This window comes from Bombus pyrosoma, linkage group LG4, assembly GCF_014825855.1.
Source record: "Bombus pyrosoma isolate SC7728 linkage group LG4, ASM1482585v1, whole genome shotgun sequence".
NCBI lineage: Eukaryota > Metazoa > Arthropoda > Insecta > Hymenoptera > Apidae > Bombus > Bombus pyrosoma.
In genome coordinates, this window is record NC_057773.1 from 14,636,359 (window position 1) to 14,657,342 (window position 20,984).

The following is a 20,984-nucleotide window of genomic DNA, read 5'->3' on the forward strand; positions in this document are numbered from 1 at the left end:
CACACAGCTAGATTCGTCTGGAATTCCGCTGAACTTCTGTAAATAGTTAACAACAGATTAGTGTTTTTATTATTAGAAACTGTTTTTTTTTTTTTTTACACATAGTTGGTACTCGTCTTTGTTGTTTGCGCGAACTAATTTCTCTTTGCTTTCCTTCAACTGCGCGAGAAGTTTCATGACTCGATAATTCCTCGTTGTAAAACTTGTATTTTCTAAAACTACAGGATTGCAAAAAAGTTAATAATTTTTGAACCCCTAAATTAAGGCAGTATTATATTAAATTATATAATTATTTAAAAATATAATTTTCTTCAGTTTATTAAAATAATTACATTATTATAAGTAGATGAATACATAGGAATTTGTATTATTGCTTTTAATTAGTAGTTTAACTGCAAATAAATAAAAAAATATTAACGTGCTATCAATAACAATAAGGTATATTTAATCTAATATAAAAAATATTAGAATACAACTAAAATGTGTGAACAATTGATTGAATAAAGTGCAATATTTTAAATTGTGTTTAGTATATTATTTAAAATAAAATTATATATATATATATATATATATAAGTTCTTATAAGTTATATATATAAGAAGTGAACATTAATTTTATGCGATTCAAGATTATGTTACTTAAGATTTAAATAATAATCATTTAAATAGGTTACAATACTTCAACATTAAAAGAGCTTGGTTCTTCTATATAATGTAAGTACTTTGGTTGTAAATTATTATTTATACAAAACTTCCTCATTGTATTTCATAAAAAAGTTATGTAAAATTTTGTTACAAATATCCAAAGTATGCAATGTAAAATAAAGTAAAAAGCAAGTGGAGATATGTACAAGTTGATAAATGTGAAGCAGCAGATTGCGGAGAATCCTTTTGTTTACCAGGTTGCAATACACATAAATCTTCACAATCTTCATCCTCGCATATATCACAAAGCGTAGCTTTACGTGGCTCATAAAATACTCTTGCTCTTCTTGCTAATCATAGAAAATTATTACTAGATTAAGATTCATAAATTATATCATATAATAAAATTAGTGAATTGAAATTAAAAAGAATATATTAACTTATTTATGATATGAAATAATATCACTTAATACATTGACTGCCATGAGGATCACTAGAGTTCAGAAATGATGAAATTTGTTGAAGTATTTGAAGTAATTAAAGAAGCAGTCATATATTCTGAAGATTTGTAATATTTTTAATATTAATGTAATAATAATGCAAGAAGTGTGAACTTGTCGATGTATTACGGCCTCGTGGATTTTTACGAAATCTTTTTTAATTGCCTTATTGTGACGTGCATATAACAAGAAAAATAATAAGAACGAACGATCGGACTCCAATTATCTTGAAGAAAATGAAATACCAATTTGATATTACTCGATAAATAGAGTTGAAATATAAGTTTTGAGTGTAAGAATAAATTGGTTCGAAAGTCATGCATATTTAAAATTTTACTCTTTTACTATTCTACTCTTAATCTATTGTATAGTTTACTCGAATTTAGAATTTATTGTTTACTCTTGGGATATTTTTAAGTACAAAAATATTAGGCACAAAATATTGTATAGCTTACTCTGTCTTATGCATTAAAGATAAATCTTTAAAATATTAATCTTTGTTGACACCATAGGCGTTCCTGCTACAATATCGATTGGGCTATATATTTTTTCGACCGCTGGAAGGTGACCGCTAACTCTAATCCAAAATGATATTTTTTAAATCGATTCATAAATCAAAGACAACTTTTGTTGAACCAATCGACTCCTAAACTCAAAACCGTTATATTTTATCTCCGTTCATCGTTGTACTATCAGAAAATATAAGATATGTTTAGAAAAATGATGCACTGAAATGAAGTTTAACTATGGACATTAGTGTCCGATCATAGGTTTTTATTACTTTACTCGTTATATGCATGCAACAATAAAGTAATTAAAAAAAAATTTCGTCAAATTTCATAATCGCGTTACAAATCGACAAGTTGATCATATAAAGTACTAATAGAGCCATAAAACGTTTTAATTAATTTTATTAGGTTCTTCCAAAAGTTTCTTTCATTTTATAAGGAAATAATAGATGCACAACATTTTTTGTTTTATGAAATATTTTTCTATTGGAACAAAATGGATCATACATAATTCAATAAAATAATATAAAATAAAAAATATTCTGGATCTATTATATCTTTATAAAACGAAAGAAACTTTTTGGGTCAACCTAGTATATTATAGAATGTAGGAGAATATAGAAGAATGTATTGTGCTGAAATAAGTAACATTAGTACTTTGTTCTTTGAGCAATCAACATGTTAATAATGAATTATAAAATAATATTTTATTATTGCGTATTATTATTATTGACTTACATGAATCGTAATAATCATATATAGTAACTGGTACTGGTTTCTGTTTTGCCACTTTATGTGTCCTGAATGCGGACACTGTAGGGCAGTATTCTTGCCTGCTCATCTGTAAGATATTATTTGGTTTAAAACTAATCTCAGATTGCTTAAAAATATAAATACATATTTTGTTCTATACCTCGTCAAAGTATAATATTACGACCGTGTCTCCGTTCTTAGTTTCTACTCGTTTTACATTTTGTGACACTTCAAGACTAGGTAATGATTCCTTATCTACTGTGAAACCAGAAGGTAAACTGACTTCCATCACAACCATATTACTTTCGTTTGCTTCCTTAGTCGGGACGAATCTAATAATAAATATGTTGCATTAAATATATAATAATAATATTAAATAATATTTATAGAATATCAGAGAGATAAATATACCCAGAACAAATTGAAAGTTGCAAATGATTAGCATTGGAATTTTTATCTACTTGAGGATCCAAAGTGAACAGTGGCCATGCTCCAGTTACATTTAGATTATATTTGTATGTAATTTGAACTAAAGCAAATCCATTTCCGGTGGCTGTTATACCAATCAGCCGTGTTTTCTTTGGAAGCTTAGGAAATAATAAATATTAGAATCGTTTACTAATTACACGTAGAATACATTTCTCAATTTTAATGTTATGCTTATAAGATACTTTTCTTTTTGCTTTATCATGTCCTTGTAATTATTTTTCTTAAGGTGATTAGTTATTGAACTATATTAAATGCAGTTTGAATTTACCATTTGTTTTTGAAGTATCATGGAATTGTTAGGATTTATATTCATTTGACTTTGTCCACCTCCTTCATACAGGAATATTATAGAAATGGCATTAGTTTTTGTCACTAATTTCTCGCCTAACTTCGCCAAGGCTTGTATTCCAATTACGGTATCCTAAGAGTTGTTAATAGTATGTACATTTGCTACAATCTTCCAATTTATATTTTAATATTTACCTGTGTCGATGCAAAACCACCTTCAGCATTTCTTTGTTTTACAAGCCACTTCATTATGGGTATAGAATCAGCGACTAAATTACGCCTTACATAAGTTAACAAAGTATAGGACGTCATTTCAACGTCGACAGATCGTGGTAGAGAATGATACCACGGATTTTTATCGTTTGTTGGTATAGGTTTGCTCCACCATTTAATATCTTCTTTTGTCATGGCTTTAGATTCTAGCAAATTAAATGCTGCCGTCTCGTATGGATGTTTTGCTAAATTTAAAGTATATGTACATATACTCAAAGCATAAGTATCATTTAGATCATTCATATTACGAACAATGTAATCAATTCCTTTATTTATAGTGTTTCTATATTTTCCGTTAAAGTCCTATAATACAGAATATTATAAAGGTGGAGAATATATGTATACCTTATGCAATGTTACAATAAGATTAGTATTGTATGTACTCAACTATTGTATTTTCAAAAATTAATATTTCATTTTTCTTCTGAATTATTCAATAAATTATTTTACTTACTGAATTTTCAAGAAAAGTAATAAGAGTAAATGCTGTTAATGCAAGACCTTTCGCAGCTCCACCTTGCATGTCTCGATGACTAATTCTTCCTACTTCAGGAAAACTTCCGTTAGGAGCTTGATTATTTGATAACCATTGTAAAGCTTCATCTATTATTCTGTCTTCAATTGGGATGTATGCAGCAGCTTGTTTAAAAGCTTTTGCCACAAAGGCAGTAAGCCTAGCAGATAAAATGTAAGTATAATACAAAATGTTACAGTATTAGTGAATGTAACATAACAATTAAATATTTGTATACCATGTACTTCCATTACTATCTGACATGCCAAATGCACTGAATGATCCATCATTATGTCTGTAAGTTAATTCCCTTTGATAGCCTATTTCCATATATCGAAGAGCTTTGCTTTCTACTGCATGTGTTAATTGATTTGTATTCTATAAAGAAATTTTAATATACATATATTAGCGATTACACTATTTCTCTAATGATATATTATTACGTATATATTATACATCTACTTACTTTGAGATAATTTAATATCATTATATTTGGAACAAAATTTAACATATTCTGTTCTCCACAACCAGATGGCAATTTAATTAAATTTGCCAAATTCATAATACTTGGACCCAAAATATCGCCTGATAAAAACATATATAATTTAATATCAAGCTATACATGTACGTATACATAGAGTGACCCATTTGCAGTGATACACGCAATTATCTTTCAAACTATTCGTTATACTAAAAAATGTTTCAAATTAAAGTTAATTTATTTCGAAGGAGACATCTTGTGATGGTCACAAATCTTATCTTGGTGGACGTGCCTTCCAGATTTCAAAGTAGTCTTTGCTTTTTTTAATGGAACTATATATATTATTCGGATCGGCGTATTGCCAAAAACTTACCTTTGTTAAACATTCTCAAGATTTTATTTACTGGAATTTATGTTACAATTACTTCGAAGGAATCAGTACTATTGTGACTAGCAGTATGCGTTCTTCGTTTCGATGCGGTTCGATTTGCGATTTACGATCGCTTCTTGAACAATATGTTTACCGGTCGTTGGATAGGAAAAAGAAGCAGGATGCCCTTTCCACCAACGTCTCCGGATTTGATACCTATAATCTTTTTTGTTGCGGTGTTTCATCAAAGATCAAGTTTGTCAGGAAGAACCCATTACCCCTGATAATATGAAAAATCATATAAAGAATAACTGCCAACAAATTTTTTCTAAAACATTAGAGAGGGTGCAACTATCTTTTAAGGATAGAATAAACCAATGCATTGACGTTCCTAGTCTAGTCATCATTTCGAATACAGATGATAAGAGACAATTTCTAAATGTTAAATGAAGGTAAGTTTTGAAAGGCTATAAATGACCTTAAATGATTTTGGTCCACCAACACATTATAGGTCGATGAATTAGTCACGGAACAGGCTACACGCTTATCTGGACAAAAATATACAAATCCATTTAAAATAATAAAGATCACTTTGTAATCTAGACGGCATGTCCATCTAGATACGATTTGATAGAAAAGGTTCATAAGATGTTCCCCACAAAATAAAGTAAGTTCAACTAAAAATGTTTTTTTGCATAATGAACAGTTTGGGAGATAATTGCGTGTATCACCTCAAATGGTACAATTAGATACAGGGTGATTCTACGTGAAAAAATAAATTGAAAATATGAAATAAAATTTTTTTTATATAACACTTCGTTTCTGAGAAAATCAAGTTTGAAAATTTAGCAAGTATACTTGAACATGGCTAATTTCGAACTGGCAGGTGTAAATAATCAATAGGTTATTCTATGTGTGAAAATAAGTCGAAAATGTACAATAAAATTTGTTCGTAAGACGCTTTGTTTCCGAGACAAATAAATTAAGAATTTTATCATAGACGTGTATTAGGACAATTCTTAAGTAAGAATTTTTAACATGTTCATATCCTATTTTTTTTTTTTTTAATGAAGTCTTAAACAAAAAATCTTGTTCTACACCTTTCATTTATTTTCGCATTTAGAATAACCTCCTAACTTGTTTACTCATACCTTGTCGATAATTAATTAAATTCAAGCATACTTGACAAATTTTCAAACTCAATTTTCTCGGAAACAAAGCCTCATATAAAAAAAATTGTATTACATATTTTCGATTTAGTTCTGCATGTAGAATCATATTTGACTAAACTTGAAATTTTACTAAACCCCTCACATCTTCATGAGTATCGAAAGTACTAATCAAAATTTCGATAATTATGGAACATTACCTACTGCAGATATTTCAATATATTCTGAACCTGGTACAGCATTTTTAGGTATATCAATTGTAATATTCATCGATGTATTTGTTGTACTTCTAAGATCTATGAAAGTAGCCCTGTTTACATATTGAGTTTCTCCTTCAGCCTGTGCATAAATTAGTAGAGAAGTTTAAATTCACTTTCAATTAGTGAAAGATAAAAAATAATTTTATAAAGAAACACTTCACTTTAACAAGCAATTTACGCTCAACACTATCTCCAGCTAATATACTATTTGCAGTTGCCTTAATCGTAATGTATCCCAAGTCTCGAGGAACAATCATAAAAGATACACTGCTTCCGGAATTAGCTTTCACTTCTACCTTTTTCTTACGATACAATTCTAATTCTGAAAAGTTTTTCATAAGTTATGTTAATGTTATATACTATAGTTTGTACAAAATGTTTTGAAATAATAAAATTTTAATCTCACTTGGTACGTCCTGAACTTCGTTGGACATTTCTGCAAAATCAAACTGACCCTCATTTGCTAACAGAACCTCAGCTACAACATTTTTGTTCATATAATTGAACACCACAATTTGGACTGCAACAATTTCTCCTCGAATCACAGAGTAAGGAAATTCCATAGAGATGAAAAATGGTCTAAAAACTTTTAACTGTAAAAACGTAAATTCTTCTTTTTATATTTATATTATGGAAATTTTGCAATTATTTATATAGTCATTTTATATTACCTTTCGTGGCTCTTCTATAAGGCCTAATCCATGAACATCACTTACAGAAAATGCAGTGAGTACCCATGATGTAATTGAATCTGGTACATTTCTTTTCAGCTCATTTTTTCCTTCATATCTATTTTCAATTTATAGTTAACTTTTATTTTAATTTTATTTTGTAATACTATATCAATATGCTTCAATTATACACATAAATAATAATTTACAAATTTATTTAAAAAAAAAATAAATCTGTATATAATATTAAATTTAATGTTTTTAGCAAAATTCCTAATATGACTTATTTCTTCAAATAAATACATTCTATTTATAGAATATTCTGTACTAGATGTATTTTATAAAAATTCGTTAAATATGATAGAATAAACATTTGAAGAATGATACAATCTAAAGCAATTTAAAGTATACAGATATGAATGATATCTATTGGCTATTACTGATTATGTATGCCAATTATACAGAGTTAACAGAGTAAGTCACCTAATTCTGTTACCCCAAATTACTTGGAATCTGTATGTTGTATTAAAATTTTTTCGAATAAACGTCATATAGTATCAAAGTGGTGTAAAATATAATAATAAATTTTTTGTTATCTTATCTTTTTTTGAGATGTAAAGGTCACTTTGATTCAAATATAAATGTGTAACATTTGAACCAGTAATTTGAAAGAGTATTTTAAGAAATTATTAAAGTAAGTACATTAATGAAATATTCCATTACAATTTAATACATGTTCATAGTCAAACAGTGTGTGCAAATGTCACAGAATTTTACTCGCATGTAACACTCAAATTTCAGAATCAAGTGTTGCACGTTATATATAGAAATTTAAAATAATCTTCATATCTTGATAAGAAAGCAAAATAGCAAAGAAGCTAATTATTATATTGTATGTCCTCTTAGTATCATACAGCTTTTTTCGTAACAAGCAGTTTACAAATAATTTAAGGTAACAAAGTTAGATGATTCACCATAAGAATACCCAAAATATTCCAGCTTTGATTTATATAAAAGTAACTTGTACAAAATAAAGCATGACCCATGAACGTCATTTATAAAATAATGTATACAAAGCGTGTACATAAAGCTTCATAAACTGAAAGTATATGAGATAAATACCCTGCAGAAAAGTTTGTAAAAAGCCAGGTGTTTAAGATGTCATGCATTAGGAATACACGGGGCTTATTCCAAACAGGAGGTGGGATGCGAGAGAAGGCATAAGGACCTGCCAGTGGTGGTCTTGTTGCTAGTTTGTGCGTAACAGGTGGACCAAGGTCTGGTCGAAGTGTGGATGCCCCATGAGGTGAGCCTGTTATTCTACCCTCCAGTATTCCCGACTGTTCTGTAATCCAATTCTATATATTGTATTATATCAGCACAACCAAGGGAATAAAAAAAAAAAATAATATAAAGGTATTGTAGAAATTAATCTAATTTCTTATTATATTTCATTTAAAGTACCTTAATTTTTTATATTATATAAAATATATAATAATACTCTGATTTATGTTTTTAGATATGAATAGATGATTACATTGCAGAGAATGAAATATGAATTGTAATAAGTCCATCACCATAGCACTAAATCACATAAAGCCATTATTGAACAAATATTAGTAAATTAATTTAAAAGATGATATTATATATTAAGTATTTTTAGATAGTTAGCACATAGAAACATTTATATTTACTTAACGAGTTATATCAGTGTTGTTTTAATGATAAAAAAAAGTTCTCAGCAGATAAAAATTTTCAATGGCATTACCCAGCATCAAGCGTTTGCCAAAGCCAAGTTTCAGGGAAATTCTTGCGTACTTTCGTCTTCTCTGATGGCAATGCAATTGAACTGAAACTTCCAGCAGCTGTTGGAAAGGCGAACTCTACACCAGATCTGTAGTATACTATACAGACATAAGCCTTGTTAAGTAATAAGTACGTGATCTGATTAACTAAAGACTTGATAGTAAGTATTACATGAAAAATTAGATTTAAGAACATCCTTCTCATTCTACATTGCAAATGAATAAAATGTTGTTGACTAAATATGTTACGGTATTAGAAAATATTTAGTATCACGTGTAAGAGATAAGAAAATGATATTAGTAATAAACTTAAGCCATATGGAAAGCACTTTACTTACGAATTTGAAAATTTTCATGAACATAGGCATTTGTTATGATAATAGCACCGCTTTCCTATCAAACAATATATATTTATATTAATATTGATAAAAAAATATCAAAAATCCATCCAAATAAAATTATTTATTTATTTACTCTGAAAACATCTTTTGCTGTAGCCGAACCAGGATTCCATAAATATCGATCAAAAACCGAGTTTGCATAAGGTGATTCATGATTATTATCATATGATTTCAACTCTTTATATACTTGTTCCTGCAAATAATTAAGATATATATTAAAGTATTATTTATAATTATAACGAAGCTTAAATTAATGAGATTTATTTATAATACTACGTACATATGAAATATCGTTCCCAGATTTTAAAAGAATAGATCTTTGATCTACACCTAATAATCCAACATATGAATTTGGTTTCGAAGTAATAACTAAATTGATATTATCTCCTGGTGCAACTTCTTCAGATGCCATTTTAATATCAACCTTTAATAGAAATTAAGATATCAGATTCAGGTTTATCAATTCTAATTTTTATTATAACTAATTCGTCAAATTAACTTACAAAATTTTGAAGTAGTCCCTCTAGTTCAACATCTAAGGCATCTGCAATGATTTCTCCATCATTTCCTATATAATATATAATTACATGTGCAGTAGGAGCCATGACATATGTTGCTAAGAACCTAAAATATATTTCATGCTTTGTAAATAAATAATGAACGAAATAGATTACATCGTAATTAGATATTAAAAAATATTTACTTAAAACTTGTTGTATGTTTATTTTGTACATATATAGAACCTGCATCCAATATATCGCCACGTCCAAGTATCTCGTAATTAATATATTTCAATTGAGCTGTAGAATTTACTTCAATTTCTACATCTCGATTAACCTTATACAAGAATATTATATTCTTTTAACGACGATTTTCATACTTTAAAAATAATTTAAATAACATAAAGATAATCATACCATAGGTTTTTCAGTTTTCAAAACAGCTTGTATATATTCATTATTCTGAGACATAGCTTGGTTTGTTGATGGGAACCATTCATGAAGGTTTAAATATTGAGCCTATTTATAATCATTTTTTTGGTGGTTATTGTTAAATCATTATTTCTATTATTAATTTCAGTGCTTTTGTATCTACTATAATATTTTACCTCTATGTTTAAAGGATATGACATATTATCATTAGTTTTTGGTGGATAAAAATCCAACTTTACCATTCCATTTTCATCCAACATACCAGTAATATTTGTGTATGTGGACTGATTATCAGTAATGTAAGTATAGCCATATTTTACCATAACAAAATTTTTGTTATCTCTCACTGGTGTTCCATCATGATACGTTAATTTTATCTATAAGAATTTTTCTCATATTATATCTATAATATTTAAAAAAGAATTTAAATTTATAATATTACGGGTAATTTTGACTACATACAAATGCTGTATACTTTAATCCTGGTTTATAGTATTCTGATGTTTTTATCAAATCCATTGTGTATTTATGTTTATGTAAGGTTATATGTGCAGAAGTATTCTGTCTTCTACCAGTTAAAGATTCTTCTACTGTAACATCAAGCATAACTGGTCTTTCATATTCATCAGTAAGCCTATTAAAATTGAAATTAAATTATATCTTTTCTCAAAAAATATTTAATAACGTTTTTTAAGATATATATATATATATACCTTAATTCATCATGAATGTCAAAGTCAACAACTATTTTCCCATTTATTGGAATTACTTTTCGTACAGGCTGTTGGTATATTGGTTGGATAACATCAGAAAATATATCAGGATATGCCGTAACAGTTGCTTCTCCTTTCACTGGCTTACCATAAGTATACCTAAATGATTTGCACTTTGAAATAAATAATTTTTGTCAAATCTTTTAGGAGAATACTAAGACATCATTAAATAACATCAATGACGCTGTTACAATTGTGGAATAGGGATCAATTTAAAAAAATTTGTAATATGCTTTTAGGAACTTACAAAAAGTTTACTTAACTATTAGAATTCACTTACTTGGCATAGATTGTTGCAGTGATTTTTGATTCTTTAAATGTAAAATGTTTAGGAGCATCAATTATCACTTCAAAATTAGGTAATACATATTCAGCAACTTCAAAATCTTTTTCAAATGTTTGATCACCAATATTTGCTGTAATTTTCCAGGTACCTAAAACTGGGTACTCAGACAATTCGATTTCCGCATTAAAAATTCCATGGGTTACAGGTGGATGATTCCATTGTTTAATTCTATTTCCTTTACCATCCTATGAAAATGTAATGTAAATTCAAAAATTTGTCTTATTTGTTACATACACTGTATTTATTTAAAAATACTTACTACAATGTAGATGTTTACTAGTTTTTCAAGTGTTGGCCTAAGTCTGGAGTCCAACAAAATACACCGAAACATAACTTTATTTCCCGGTTTATAAATTGCTCTATCAGTTTGAATAAAGACTGAATAACTTTTAGGAATAAATTCTATTGACTTTGACTGTGAAAATTCTATTCCTGATAAACCACGTGCAATTAATTCATATTTACCAGGAATAATATCATCAATCTAAAATTTAAAAAGAAATTAAAAACTGTATTATTATACTTTATATGCAGAGAAGTTAACAAACTTCAATTCATTTACTTCAAATCGTAAAATTCTTGTACTGTATGGTTGCACATGTGTAACTTGAGATATATTGAATACTTCTCCTATTCTTGAATTATTGTCGAATGACCCAGACAGTTCAATGTATATTGCTGATGGCGTTGATACACCAGTAATACTTACAGCTACATGATATTCCGAATCAGGTCGTATTACCTTTGGAGCTATTATGCTATAGTATCTTTAAAAATATATTAAAAAATTTGATTATTAAGCTATGTTAGATAATTAATTATATAAGATATTTGATAATACAATGTATAATATATATTTATCGTATTTATTATTTTAATTAGATATCTAATGAAGTATAATTAAAATATATATATATACATACTGTTCTGCAGTAACATTTAGTATTATATAGAATAAAAAAACAATATTGAACCACTGCCAATCCATTTTTATAGTCGCTGTAATATGAAAAGAAATCTAGGTTAGAATACAAAATGACAAACAACGTTGACAAATTAATAAAATTACTAATAAGTAAATTTTGAATAGCACACTGTGCATAAATTTAGTAGCATATATAAGTAACATAAACGAAATGTAGTATATTATATAGTACCTACATATGTACAATGACAGAGATAAAAGTTATTTTCCCTATGAGAAAAAATATTGTATAATTGTATATCTTGTTTGTAAATATAAAAGATAGTCGTTCTATTATATAATTGTGTAACTATCGACACTTCAAAGTGTCAAACTGGTTTTTCCATTGGCAGTTATGTATTTTTTAATGATGACGCAATGATTTGTGAGCACAATCGTGTGACTAAAGCAATGGGAAAACCCAAGAGCTAAGAGTTTCATTTTGTCAATATTAAAATGTACTCTTCAATTTTTTACCATTGAAATATTCAGAAAAAATGGTTTTGTTTTACTTAATATAGAATGATTAACGCAAATAAATTTTGAAAATTTATGCATTTAAAATTTTTATAAACATATTGCTCAGCCATTTATTTTAATAAAAGCTACTTATATAAATTATATTGTATAGATCCTTATTTTATAAAATTACATTATAATAATTCTAATATATGTACACAAATCAATGTAATACTTATAGTATTTATATAATATTTTACATATTACTCTGTATATCAAACAATTTGTCTTTCTAATCTTCTACTCTAATCTATACTTGTTAATAATATTATGTTCATACATATTTAAACATACAATTTATGATATAACATATAATTTATGATATATAATTACATTATTGATATATAATTTTGTACAATTTCGTATACTCATTCGTAATAGTCATTAATAGCGATGAATATATATCATATATTACTATTATAAACATTCTTAAATTGATATCTTGGTTTTGATATATCATGCCCTGATTACAGAAAATTTTAAAAATTATTTTAAAAAATGAATTTTTTAACATTTAAAACAAAAATCTCGGAATTGAATTATGTTTCGAAGATATTATCCAATTTTTATTTAATACATTTGAAAATATAAATAGTTGTTATTTTAAATATATATTTTGAAATTTATAGTTATATCATTTTCTTCCAATTATCTTTTCAGTTTCGTGTTACATTATTTTATGATGCATTAGTTACGTTCTAAATAAAATACATCTGTCAAACATTACTTATTTTTCTAAATGGACCAACGGAATCTATGTACATAGTTATTGATTAGAAAGTAGTACGACAGAAGATTACATTTTATATGTTCTCCAAACTCTATTACTTGATAAATTCATACGGATTTTATAATTCGATCGCAAATTCGGAAAATATATGTCACTATCAACTGAACAAATTAGAATTGTTTTCAGCAATTTATTTATTTAAGAAGAAAATACATATGTCGTTGCTAATTTTTGCTAATAATATATAAATGAAAGGATAATTTATGCTAGGATCGCGTCATCTTACAAAACAATTCTGAACAGTGACTCACCTCGTCGAAGGATTTATTTTACTTGTATTTTCAAGGATATTATTCTGGTTATGATGTGATAGCACGGTCCTTTTGGAAAATGCAACTATCGAAGAAAACAAAGTTGCAAAGCTTCCGATGCAACAGTTAGACAAATACTAACAAGCATTACCAATCATGGCTCGAAGAAAGCAAGCGAGCAAGTGCAGGTTTCCCTTCCTTCTGGCTACTTCACTTCTCCTGTATATATCTGTCACGTTTTTACCGTTATGGGAGTAACAAGCCAGCCACCGAAGTACCACTGTTGTAAAATCTGACTCTGATTATCCGTTTGCAAACTTCAATATCTCATCGCGAACTATATTTTTCAATGCACCACAAGCAGCTAAAAATGTATCCTACGCCACGTATTGATGATGTTACGATCTTTTATTCGAAATTTATCATTGTACATGCTATTCTTCCTGAATCAAGCCGTTCAGAAGTTACATTCCATAAATCGAAAAATAGTACAAAGTGATGACATTGAAAACATTATTTTTTAAAAATTATTTTAGAATTTATTATTGTATATGCCATCTCCTTCCAGTAAATAAGTTTATGTAAATGAATCGTTTGTTTTTTAGGACCTACATAAGCAATAAAATATACATATGTATAAAAAGTACAATTGATCAATTTGTTTTTTGAGAAGCTCAGTTAATAACAAATCAAAAATTGTATAACATGACATTAATATATCAATATATTCTTTCCTCGATTAAGTTTTTATACATTTATAAAACATTATTTAGTAAACAGAAAAAAGACTAAGTAGGAAAATAGGATAATTTTAATATTTTCATAAATTTATTAGAATTATTTATATGAATTTTTTGTACCTTTTAATTTCACGGAAATCTTAAAATTACTTGAGAACATAATATATGGTAATATCAATACTTTTTTTATTTATTTGTGGAAAATTAGTTTGCTACTAATTATTTATGGATTTTTATACAATATTGCTCTACTTTTACTAGATTTCATTTATTGACCTTGACATGAATTTGTGACATAGTTTAATGTGTGTCACGTTTAATATGAACGAAATTACACAATTCATATTTTCTAAACAGGCAAATTTTATTCAAAAATAAAGAAAATTAATTTTTAAAGAAAAAATGAAGCTTTTCATCATGGTGTCTGATGTCAGATATTAAAAATATAAGAAATGTATTAGCCTTAAGGATACTTTTCTAATTTTCCAGAATTATGGACCTAACATGTGCGTACATACGTGTTACTATCTATATATGTAATATACATAGTAATAACAGAAAAAATGTAATAAGTATTTACATGGATATGTTTGTTAAATCAAGTAATAGATAGGTGGAAGTCTCAATCTTCGCGTGCATTTGTCATATATTAAAGTGATCATTATCTTCTTCTCTGTAACTTCCTCTCTTCAACGATATTTGTGTGTGTGTGTGAGTGTGTGTGTGATTGTATTTGGCAGTAATATATGTGTATGTATATACTACGAATTTATGACCTCCGTATTTGTCATTAAATAAGATAATCATTGATTAATAAATAAATTGGTCAAACTTTATTCTAAGAGACCAAAAATTATTAATTTTTTGATTGAAAATACAAATCCTAAATCGAGAAATCCAGTGATTCGAAAGTTATGGCTATGTAGAATTGAGGAATTGTAAGATATCTTAGATGTTACTTTGATATTATATTTCTTTTACCTATCATCTGATTTGTCTGCATAGATGAGCATTGAACTGAACTTCACCGAAAATTAGTTTGTACTAGTAACCGACCGCCTCACGGTAGTCTGAGAGTAATGAATTAATGAATAACCTAAATCTAATTCAACCTTCACGATTAAAAATCCCGTCGCAAAATGGCCGCGAACTACGTGCATTTATTTACAGCCAGTAACTCACTAATTTTAACGAATCATGGGTAGAAGCCAATATGGCGTCAAAGTAATTGGTAAAATACCCTAAAAAATGTAAGTCAATTTTACATAATCATAACTTTTAAATCAGTGGGTTTCTCACCTTAAAACTTGTATTCTCGAATTTTACACGTTATACACTACAAGATTGCAAAAACGGACAGTAGTTTTTGTTCCCTTGAAGTAAAGTTTGTCCAATAAGTTATATCGTTCCTATAATAAAAAGTTTAAAAAATCACACGTTTTAATACCATCATTCATATATGACGTATCATATTTCATTATATCATCACGTGTATATATATATATATATATCATCATCATCATCATCACAAAAGAAATGAGAGTGCTTACGCTCGTACTCTAGTTGTTTCACAGTACAGGTGCTGCACCATGCAGCCAAGTGTTGAGTTTAATTGACTTTAGCATGCACAAGAACCTATGTATTTAAACTTAAAGTTAGAGATCTACCCTGTTTAATTGCATACCAGCATAGACAAGAACTTATTTAATTGTACGGTTCTACGGAAAAGTTTATATCTACTTTTCTATCCGATTTTTTTAAAGTTATGTCATTAAAGTTTTTTAAAAGTTTTTAAACGTATTAAACGTATTTTAAAAACGTAAAGTTTTTTAAAATATTCTTTGTACAATCGTCAACATGGACAAACGTCGAAGTAAAATTACGCGAGTTTGGCACTTCCAAATTTACAAAACATGCTGTAAACATGACTACCTTGAATTCGTTTTTAGCATTTTCTTGCACAATAAAGTAATTGGCGATTGGTTCTTGTCTATGCTAGTGTGCAATCAAACAGGGTAGATCCCCAATGTTACAGGTTCTTATATATGCTAACGTCAATCAAATTCAGCACTTGCCCGTATGGTGCAGCACTAATTCGGGAACAAATAGGTCCATAAGCGCGAGCACTCTAATTTCCTCTTTGATATCATAAATATACGTACATAGGTACAGTTATTAGTGATTCCAATGCTTGCATACGAACGATTTGATATATCTTATAGGGAATGCTAATAAATAAAAAAAAATTTATTGGTAGATTTTTATTTCAATTATTTATTTCCATTTCAATTTGCATTAGTTTCTATAAATTCTATTATCATTTATTAAAAACTAATACACAAGTTATATAAATTTTAGATAATAAGATTTATATTATATTTACTTCACAATTACATATTTTCAGCATATCATTAGAAACATTTTATTGAAATCTATTTGGCAGTGTATTTAATATAACCTAATTTATCAAAATCTTTCTAATGATACATTATAATATTTATAATATTTATTGTATGGTTATATTTATAATAGTAGTAAATTACAGTGAATCATTTAATTCCTTTTTAAGTGCATCATCGAAGCAAGATCTCTTTGTCACAGTTTTCAATTGTTTATATGTTTTTCTTAATGTATCAGGATCGATTAGAAATCGTTGCCAAAGAATAGCCTTTTCTCGCTCGAAGTTTGTATCTGCCTTCTACAACGAAAGATTTCAAATATTATACAAATAAGATAATATATATACAAAACAAATATATATATACATATATATTATTTATCAATTTACCAATCGTTCTTTCATTTGATTTCTGATTTTTGTCAAATCATTTTGTATCTTTTGTAAATTATTGAGTGCTTCACTGTGATTTATTTCAATATCATAAGAAATTGGTTTATATGTATGTGTAGGTCCTTTCTCAACTTCGTTTAAATATTGCGAATTTATTTCATTTTCCCTAAATTATAACAATGTAACAATTATTGCACCCATTATAATGGTAAATATTGGTAAAAAATTAATACTTACAATATTTCTAATTTGTCAACTTTTGAATTTAAATAAGTTTTCAATAGGTTTTTTCTTTTAATTTTGTTTTCATCTATGAGATCATTATACTTTTGTAATGCAGAATTTAATTGATGTGTACTATTGTCACTACATACCATTGAAAAAAAAAATTTGTGAAATGAATTATGTATTTTTGGTGAAGATACAATGGCAGAATACTTGTTTTGCAGTTTCTGCATACTTTCCTACATATAAATGAAATTTCATTACAAACTGAAAATGCATTTGTTTTGTTTTGATAAATGACTTACACATCTTGTGGATGATAGTGAATATTCTGTTGTAAAATAGTGGTAAGCATCAGCTACAAATTCAGAAACATTTTTAAGACACTGAAATTGCACTTCCATCAGCATTCGTAATAAATCAGTGTGCACGTGACCATGTTCTCGTGCAAGAAACCGTAAGTTTCTAAGTTTTTCTAAATGATTTTTTGTTCGTATAAGTCTCGTATGAGCATCCTGTTTTAAGATCTTAGTTATTTCCAATTCTGAGAATTGTTGCACCACTTCTGTTAACTGACGTTCTTGTAACAAAGTGATATTTTCTTCTAAAAAATCTCTTTTCCTAGTTACCTTTAAAATTTCTGTTCTAATTTTGATTCATAAATGTAATATTCATTAGAAAATAGATAATGTGTTTAGTGAAATAGTTATACTTAAAGAGCTTTCAAGTACCTTAATTCAGAATGTTTGGGTACTTTCATATCTCCTAAATTATATATATCTTCTATATAATTCAACATTGCAACGTACGATTCCTCTTGTACTTTTGCTAGAATTTCTTCTATTTTTGCATTAGTTAAGCTATAAAATAAGTATCTCTTTCAATCAATAAATACAAAGGATATTCGATTTATTAATAGTTATCAATATTAATTACTTTGTTTTACATAATGTCAGTTCCAATAACTTTTCGTTATCCATAGTTTTTTCTTTATTACTGTTAATTAAGGAAACATAATTAGAATCAGTCTTTTGCTCTTCCACACTGTTTGCATTTCCAAACTGTTGTTTTATATGAACATCTAAGTAATGATTATATAGTTCTATGGTTTTGGTAAAGAGTTTTAATGGCATTTGAGTCCATAATAATGGTCTTCCTTTCTATAAACACAATATTGTTATTATTAGTACATATATTACTAATATATATCAGAATGCATCTGAAAGTTATGTACAAACAGACACGAGTTGATTTCTCATAAAGAGATAAGGGAAAAGTATTGAATAAAATTTTAGTTGTTTGAGGCTTACAATTAATTTTTGAGAAAATCGAATTTGAAATTTCGTTCTGTTCCGTTATGAATTATTCGAAGTTGAATAGTACGAGGAACATTATGTAATAATGTGGATAAAAGATGTAAATCCTCATATGAAAAATATAAATAGCATTTCCTAATTAAGATATTCTGTTTTTTTTCTTATCTTTCATTTACCAGGAATCACCTCGTATCCGTTTATACAGAGTGTAACCAAATTATTTATCATGGCTTTGGTAAGTGATTCTACACCTTTAGATTGGTGGAGGTCTCTTTAAAAAATGGGCCACAAAATTGTCCTTGAGCATAATTTTCAAGATCAAATTTGATAAACAAGTAAATAATTTGTTTCACACTATACATAACTTTCAGATGCATCCTGTTTATATATTATCATAATATGAATTATGAAGATATTTTACAAATTACTCACATTTTCGGCTGCGTCCGCATAAACGTTCAAAAGGAACTCAACTTCTTTAAAAAATTGATGATTCTGAGTATCGAATTTTTTCATAATTATGGAACATTCTTCATATGCTCTATTAGCTTTAATATTTTCTCTACCCAAAGATTCTTCTTCCTTTTCTATAGTCTCGTCTAATTCAATTTCTAATTTTCTGCAACAATGTATTACTTTATATAATAATATTAATCTTACGTATATGCAGAGCTAAAAATCATAGTGACCTAAATCAATATGTTGCTATTTTTTATAAAGTAGTGTCCTGTGTTTAATGTTGTAAAAAGCTAATTATGCTTTTTCAAGTTATGAAAATATATTACAATAGAAAATAAAATTATAACTTAAGTAATTATAAAATTAAAGCGACTATATTGTTAAGAGTTTAAACACGTAATTAAATCTACATTTAATCTAAGGTAATATATGTACATAAATAGAAACACATAATGATCATGTTACTTTAAATTTTGTATCCCATTTTGCAATGTATAAATATAATTTTTGTCTTCCTTATATGAATTCTTCACTATTTCATATTCTGCAAACAAATCGTTAATATTTGTGTCATCGAAAAAAATGATTTTCAATAAATCAGGATAATCTTTAGTATTTTCCTTTAATGCATGATCTAATTCTGAACCTTCTACCCATTCATTCATTTCTTGGAGTTTATTTTTTCTGAAACACAAATTATTGAAATTTACTTTTAATCCAACTTAACAAAGAAGTTTTTGGTACTGGTGAGCAATTTGGTCAGTATGTGTTGAAGGGGTTTATTTAGAAAGCCAAACTATAATTTAAAAAATGTCGCAAACAATTATAAGTACTTTTAATTTTAGATTAAAACTAAACTTAATCCTATCTATATAAGCGCAAATTAAGTGAAAGAAAGGTAAACAGTAAACACTTAAAAAATAAGCTTAATATTTATTTAAAAAATAGTCAAATAACAAAAAAATAACAAATGAAGAAATGAAGCTTCGTAGTCGCCTACATTGTTGTCGGTGTCTAGCTTATTTGTACTCCTTGGGTTAGAGTTAGGTTTAGATTTGGTGAACGAATCGCGAAATACAAATGACAAGATTCAATATTCAGTTCGGGTTAGATTAAAGTTAGGTTTAGTTTTAGTTTAAAATTAAAAGTATTTATAATTGTTTGCAGCAGTTTTTAAATGATATTTTTCCTTTTTAAATAGCATCTTTCAACATATTGCAACAGCATGGAAAAAATTAAAGATACCGATCAAGTCGCTCACTATTATGAAACTTCATGTTATTGTAACGTAAATGAAATTTCAATATTTATTATATCATAAATGAACAAGGAAAATCTTCTAAATCAAGGCTTGAGAAAAATATATTTTTCACAAAGAATGTAAACTATTCATTATATATTTAAAATATTTTATTTTCAAAGTACAAAAATATAGTATATATTATATTATTTTATTTTTTTTCTAAAACCTAAATTCATAATGTTAGCTTTCATTCGCATACATATACGAATGAAATTAGTAGATTTTAAATGAATTAAAAGGCTTAAAAATATTCGAAGTAACTTACATTTGGACATCCTCGTTTGAAAGAACGTTGACATTATTTACATTTTCGCAGAACCATTTTAAAAATGGTTGTAGCGAAGGTTTGTCGCAAATTTTATCTAATATTTCTGGTGTAACAACGTTCGAAAGTTCCGAACGTAAATTTCGAACTTTATCATACAGAACTTTACCAGATACGTCCATG

The 20,984-nt window shown here is 27.4% G+C and overlaps 2 protein-coding genes across 7 annotated transcripts; both read right to left on the reverse strand.

The window, feature by feature from the left end:
- Positions 1-510: 510 nt before the first annotated feature.
- LOC122566575 (CD109 antigen-like) lies at positions 511-15,593 on the reverse strand. Of its 6 annotated transcripts, none has more exons than XM_043724039.1 (29): positions 15,424-15,562; positions 13,703-13,982; positions 12,102-12,177; positions 11,741-11,945; positions 11,438-11,662; positions 11,113-11,363; positions 10,773-10,931; positions 10,522-10,693; positions 10,236-10,436; positions 10,045-10,146; positions 9,831-9,964; positions 9,631-9,751; positions 9,408-9,551; positions 9,201-9,320; positions 9,065-9,119; positions 8,044-8,266; positions 6,922-7,039; positions 6,657-6,843; positions 6,412-6,572; positions 6,191-6,329; positions 4,437-4,555; positions 4,209-4,348; positions 3,911-4,130; positions 3,379-3,759; positions 3,164-3,316; positions 2,818-2,993; positions 2,567-2,738; positions 2,392-2,494; positions 511-994 (listed from the first exon to the last, which is right to left on the reverse strand). In XM_043724039.1, exons 3-29 carry the CDS (start codon positions 12,164-12,166, stop codon positions 792-794), a joined length of 4,449 nt encoding a protein of 1,482 aa, XP_043579974.1. In that variant the 5' UTR covers positions 12,167-12,177; positions 13,703-13,982; positions 15,424-15,562; the 3' UTR covers positions 511-791. The 6 variants fall into 6 exon arrangements, with proteins under 6 accessions (XP_043579974.1, XP_043579975.1, XP_043579972.1 ...); XM_043724040.1 differs by lacking the exon at positions 15,424-15,562 and having other exon boundaries at positions 13,703-13,787; positions 13,854-14,283; XM_043724037.1 differs by lacking the exon at positions 13,703-13,982 and having other exon boundaries at positions 15,424-15,593.
- A 1,256-nt stretch (positions 15,594-16,849) lies between these two features.
- LOC122566578 (HAUS augmin-like complex subunit 3) lies at positions 16,850-20,983 on the reverse strand. The gene is made up of 9 exons (XM_043724047.1): positions 20,802-20,983; positions 19,699-19,917; positions 19,207-19,393; positions 18,395-18,618; positions 18,190-18,318; positions 17,764-18,103; positions 17,471-17,697; positions 17,231-17,399; positions 16,850-17,140 (listed from the first exon to the last, which is right to left on the reverse strand). The coding sequence occupies exons 1-9, from the start codon at positions 20,981-20,983 to the stop codon at positions 16,982-16,984; spliced, it is 1,836 nt and encodes a 611-aa protein (XP_043579982.1). The 3' UTR covers positions 16,850-16,981.
- Between the last annotated feature and the right edge of the window lies 1 nt (position 20,984).

Excerpts from the sequence above, each read along its gene's own strand:
- LOC122566578 (XM_043724047.1), bottom strand. The coding sequence starts at position 20,983 with ATGGACGTATCTGGTAAAGTTCTGTATGATAAAGTTCGAAATTTACGT. Across the intron at positions 18,319-18,394 it reads CTGACATTATGTAAAACAAA|CTTAACTAATGCAAAAATAG; the intron begins GTAATTAATATT and ends CTTATTTTATAG. Across the intron at positions 18,104-18,189 it reads CCCAAACATTCTGAATTAAG|AACAGAAATTTTAAAGGTAA; the intron begins GTACTTGAAAGC and ends AATCAAAATTAG.
- LOC122566575 (XM_043724037.1), bottom strand. The coding sequence starts at position 15,445 with ATGCAGACAAATCAGATGATAG. Across the intron at positions 8,267-9,064 it reads TCATGAAAATTTTCAAATTC|AACAGTCGGGAATACTGGAG; the intron begins GTAAGTAAAGTG and ends ATTGGATTACAG. Across the intron at positions 4,349-4,436 it reads TGATATTAAATTATCTCAAA|AATACAAATCAATTAACACA; the intron begins GTAAGTAGATGT and ends ATTTCTTTATAG.